This window comes from Lycium barbarum, chromosome 5, assembly GCF_019175385.1.
Source record: "Lycium barbarum isolate Lr01 chromosome 5, ASM1917538v2, whole genome shotgun sequence".
Classification (NCBI taxonomy): domain Eukaryota; kingdom Viridiplantae; phylum Streptophyta; class Magnoliopsida; order Solanales; family Solanaceae; genus Lycium; species Lycium barbarum.
The window spans coordinates 71556081-71561471 of record NC_083341.1 but is presented as its reverse complement, the minus strand read 5'-3'; the positions used below and the strand labels follow the sequence as shown (position 1 = coordinate 71561471).

Genomic DNA, 5391 nt, shown 5'->3' with positions numbered 1-5391 from the left:
CATGTAATTCCCAGTCAGGTACAGTTGCTCCATACTTGATGCCTCCCTTGTTTCCTTGATGCATTATTATTGTTCATGCCTCTCATACTCAGTACAATATTCATACTGACGTCCGTTTTCTTTGGACGCTGTGTTCATGCCCACAGGTAGACAGGGAGGTGAGCTCGGTCCGGATTCTTAGTAGCTGCCAGCTGATTGCGAGCACTTCATTGTCCGGAGGTGCTCATGATTAATCTCTTGGTATATGTATATTTTGGGCATAGTGGAGTCTTGTTCCACCTATATGTATAGTATGTCTGTAGAGGCTCGTAGATGCGCAGTGTGGGTAGATGGTCTCACGAGAGGCTTTTATGTATATGTATGTATTATTTTGATGGGCGAGAGGCTTATGTATATAAAAGTATTTTTATTTTCTCAAATGAAAAGATGATCTTCTTATGTCCTAAGCATGAATTGATAAAAAAGCATTAAATGGGTAAGGTGAGTAGTAGAACGAGTGGTGCTCGGTGGCTAGCCCCGAGTACCCGTCACGGCCCCTAGCTGGGTCGTGACACTGAGCCATGTTGCTACCACCTCTATTCGAACACTCCCGCATGATATGGCCGGGATACCCACAAGTATAACATATATTCGGGACTTGATGACACTGCCCGAGGTGGGCCATACCACATTGACTGCATCGGGGTACAGGTGGCCTCATGTGGCTAGAATCATCCCTATACTTAGAACTGGAAGCTCTTGAGCTCAGGCCTGGTCCAGAATAAGCAGGTCGATCAAACCTCAGCCTTAGAAACTGTGAAGGAGCACTACCGCTGGATAGGCTAGACGCCTTGGAAACTGTGGCCTGTGACCACCCCGAAACTCACTAAAAGGATCAGTAGACCTAACCCTCTTACTCTGTCCCCTATCACGATCTCGATTGGCCCGGGTCTGTTGCTTATGCTCCTCTAACCCCTGGGTATATGTCTAAATACGGGAAATATCTGTACCCTTCTGAAGTGAGGCCGTCATGCACTCATTAATCAAGTGTGGCCCAAGTCCAATCACAAACCGATACATTCGATCATCCCTCTCAGCCACAATCGTGGGAGCATACCTGGCCAATGAATCAAAACAAAGATTGTACTCTTGAATACTCATATTCCACTGTCGTAAGGCTAGAAATCTATCAACTTGAGCCCGTCTGGTCTCTTTTGGCAAATAATGACGGAGAAAAGCCTCCGAGAAATCCTGCCACACTGCTGGAGAAGCATTCGCCCCTCTGGACAGCTCCCAAGTCTTATACCACTGAACAGCGATATCCCGCAATCTATAAGATGCCAACTCTACTGACTCAATGTCAGAAGCATGCATCACCTTCAATGTCCTCTGCATCCTATCTATAAAGTTCTGTGGGTACTCATCTGGGTTAGATCCAACAAACACTGGAGGTTCCAAATTGATAAAGTCTCGAACCCGCGTACTAATAGCCCTGTCAAAATAACCAACACCCGTACCTTGTCATCGGGCCTAAGCGGCCACTAACCGAGTCAATAATTGTATAGCATCTCGCATCTTTTGGCCAGATGCATAAGGTGGAGAGACTAGAGGTGCTGTAGCTGTAGCCCTTCTAAGCTCCTCTGGAGCGGGCGGAGTCTGAGAAGTCCGAGATGGGGCCTCACTCAGAGACTCACTCTGGCCCACATTCACAGGTGGCACCCGATTGGTACCCTCGTCTGCCACTGCTTTTCCCTTCTGACTGGCAGAAGCTTTCCTAGGCATTACTGTAATCAAAACACGTTATTAGAAAATGAAATCTTATGACACAGCTCTATCGCACAATCTAATATAAGAAGGAAGGACAACAATCCTAAATGTCCCGCAACCTCCTGTTTATAAATGTGGTGTACAAGACACCCATAAACAAGACTATACTAGACACAACTTGTAGACATCCCTAAGACTGAGCTGCTTTGATACCAAGTTTGTCATGACCCAAACCGGAGGGCCATGACGGGCACCCGAGCCTTACTTGCTGCACACCAACATGACATACATTCATAACCCTAGAAATAGATATAGGTGAGCCGATAAGGCCATCATGCAACCACTCACCAACTCATGAACGATAGACTAAAAATGGGCAAGAAAAAAGGGTATACATTTATATACATAACTGGACATGGTAGTACGGGCCTACAAGGTCGTCATGAACATCTATACACAAAACACAGGCCGACAAGGCCGTCCAACGTCTAACTACATAGTAGCAGTCTACATGCCTCTACAAGAGTGCATAAACACCAGAAGGACGGGACAAGACCCCGCTATACCCATATGTATACACAAATCGTACCAATGTTAGACAACAACTCCGGGACAAGTGGAGTGCTCCAATATCAACACTGAGTGGGCAACCTACTGATGCGGACCGTCACCCTGTCTATCAAAACCTGCGGGCATGAAACACGGTGTCTCCAGGCAAAAAGGACGTCAGTACGAATAAAGTACCAAGTATGTAAGGAAAGAACAACAACATAAGTAAAGGCATCAATGTAAGAATGAGTAAGATGATCAACCTCGTCTCAGAATCGTCTGTGAGGGCTATGATATGCATGAATATGTATCTGTGTGTGTGTGTGTGTATATATATATATATCACCAGTGGAGACACACACAGACTCATAATATCATTGGAGCCATACATGGACTCATAATATCATTGGAGCCACACACAGACTCATAAGTATCATTGGAGCCACATACAGACTCATAAGTATCATTAGAGCCACACAGACTCGTTATAATTTTAGAGCCACACACGGACTCATCATAATATTATATATGTATGCATGCATGTATATGAGTCATAGAAAGACTTCTTAAACTTATCCGAACCATGAAAGATACTACAACGTCATCGGAGTGACGTAAGGTCGGTTTACCTCCGAATGTATTATGTGAGATACTTCGTCAATCATACAATGTTTATAAGAATCAGAAAATACCAACAACAATGATTCATGGAGAGTTCAAGAGAAATATCATATTCAATTCATTATCCATAGAAGGCAAAGAATGTACGCTTCTACAACTAGTGAGAATCGAGTCTTTTATGAATATCGTTCGCTTTCGTGTCGTATGTTGGAGTCATGCCAAAAGAAAGAAAGAATGTGCCTTAACATCCCTTTGAACTCTTGCTTCAACAATTCCAATCCAAACAGTCCGTTATATACCTTATTCTACACAAAAAACCAAGTACACAAGTGTTACCAACAAATCTACTAATCATCACGACAAGCGGTGAGCTCGGATTGAACCCTTCTTACCAGTGGACCCCTTTCTTTATCTAACTTTAATATAACAACACAAACAACATGATAACAAGAAATTTTATATAATTTCCAACCTTATATCCATCCTTAAAAATAAAAACAGCTCCAATAAGAGAGAACATCAAGCTAAACAATTTCCAACGTTATGTGGCCATTTCCTCCTTTAACTTACTTTCATGTCACGACCCAATTTCACAAAGTCATGCGGGCACCTACCTATCCCGCCTCAGTAGGTGAACCCTTAACCCAAAAATCACAAACACAGTATAAATAACGGAAGAAGATAAAGTAATGTAAGTCTAACATATGCATATATAATAAGTGCGAAAGTTAATCAAAAACCACCCAGTATCTAGTTTGGTCATACAAGAGCATCTAACTAAATACTAAAAGTATGAATCACAAGTATACATAAGTAGTCCCAAAGATCATGTCTCAGAATGGAAATAGAGAAATAATGGAAGGAAGAGTCTTCCGGCAACGAACGTCTTCATGCTCACCCTGAAGGACTCGAATAAGCACTCCTTGAATATCAGCCACAAGGAGTAGAAGTCGATCTCAGCTGGTACTCTACATTCATAAAAGAATGCAGCAAGTGCAGGTCAGCACAAACAATAAGTACTGGTAGGTATCATAGGCCGACTAAGACTAGCTAACGTTTATAAAGATAACAAAGCAGGATAAACACATAAACCAACAAGTACAAGTCAACCCGAATCCGTATCCACAGAACAAGTCATCTCCTATGTTATAGCATCTAAACCCAACCGTGCCAAGTCTCAGTATAATCAATCCGAACCAGTACATCACAATAGTATCATAACAAGTCATCACCTATGTTATAGCATCTAAGCCCAACTGTGCCAAGTCTAAGTACATCCAATCCGAATCCGTATATCACAACTATATCACAAGAATATTAAAAGAAGCCAAAGGTACAATGCGATGCAATAATGTATGAAATATGGATGCAATGCATATGCACCGATACATATGTACTCCGATGATGGAACATCACATCTCGGCAGCACAACTAATGGGGGACCCACGAAGTCCATGTACCAATCCTCACGATTCCGGTAAAGACCTCGGCAATCGCTACCAGCACTCATACATCTATTTTGAGATAAATATCGAACATCGGTCCTCACGTCACTCTCATCCAACTAAGCCCATCTCATAACAGTGTTTCCTTGTATATTATCCATTTATCAACAGTATATCACGAAGGATGAGAATGCGTGCAATGTATGAGTTCAATGTCAATAATCAAATCAATTGCAACAGTACCACACATGGGAACACCAAAAGTATCAATAGCAAGGCTACACAATAAGCCACAATGGAATCACAACTCTCAACAGTACCTCCCATGCACACAAGTAATATCAATGATAAGGCTACATAACAAGCCACAATGGAATCACTATTCTTATCTCAATATCAATCAAGTAAAGTTACTGTAATATCATAGCCATGTTATATCGCTAATCACAAATAACCCAATAACATCAACGTGGCAACGAGCCACAAGTAAATATATAAAAATTAAATCAACAACACAAGTGGGTGGCTAGCCCTCAAGTCATACAACAAGGCCCAACCTAAGGCAATATCCAACCCAACTTCATACCCGAAGGCTTACATGCAATCTCCGAAAATATCATCTAAACATACGCTTCGCTAATCGAAGTCTCATCATAAGGTAAACCATAACCTATCTGGAGAGCCGAACAACAAGGTCTCCAACAATCAAACCTTAGTCTTTCCCTTCCTTTGAGCCTCGAGATAATGGAAGTCTAAATATCTCTGAATCATGAAATTAGAATCAAGTAGAACCTCATTCAAACCTTACTTCTATTCAATACCCAAATCCCAACCTATGAAATGGGTTCTATGAGCTAGAAGGACGAAATTAGGAATCTATAGACCTCAACATGAAACTAGGGCTCTAGGTGATCAATTCCCATCAATTACAAGCTAGAAGAAAAAACAATTTTCTTAAATTAAGATTCTAGGCAAAACTCTCAAATTTAGGTATAAACCCTTACTTCCAATTCCATAATTTAGCCACTAA

At 41.7% G+C, this 5391-nt stretch overlaps 1 protein-coding gene across 1 annotated transcript; it reads right to left on the bottom strand.

Moving 5' to 3' along the window:
• Nucleotides 1-966: 966 nt before the first annotated feature.
• Nucleotides 967-1761, bottom strand: LOC132639469 (uncharacterized). Its single transcript, XM_060355913.1, has 2 exons — nucleotides 1526-1761; nucleotides 967-1471 (listed from the first exon to the last, which is right to left on the bottom strand). The coding sequence occupies exons 1-2, from the start codon at nucleotides 1759-1761 to the stop codon at nucleotides 967-969; spliced, it is 741 nt and encodes a 246-aa protein (XP_060211896.1).
• Nucleotides 1762-5391: the final 3630 nt, after the last annotated feature.

Coding starts and splice junctions, on each gene's coding strand:
- LOC132639469 (XM_060355913.1), bottom strand. CDS start 1,761: ATGCCTAGGAAAGCTTCTGCCAGTCAGAAGGGAAAAGCAGTGGCAGAC. Junction 1,472..1,525: donor GCTATACAATTATTGACTCG/GTTAGTGGCCGC, acceptor TTATTTTGACAG/GGCTATTAGTACGCGGGTTC.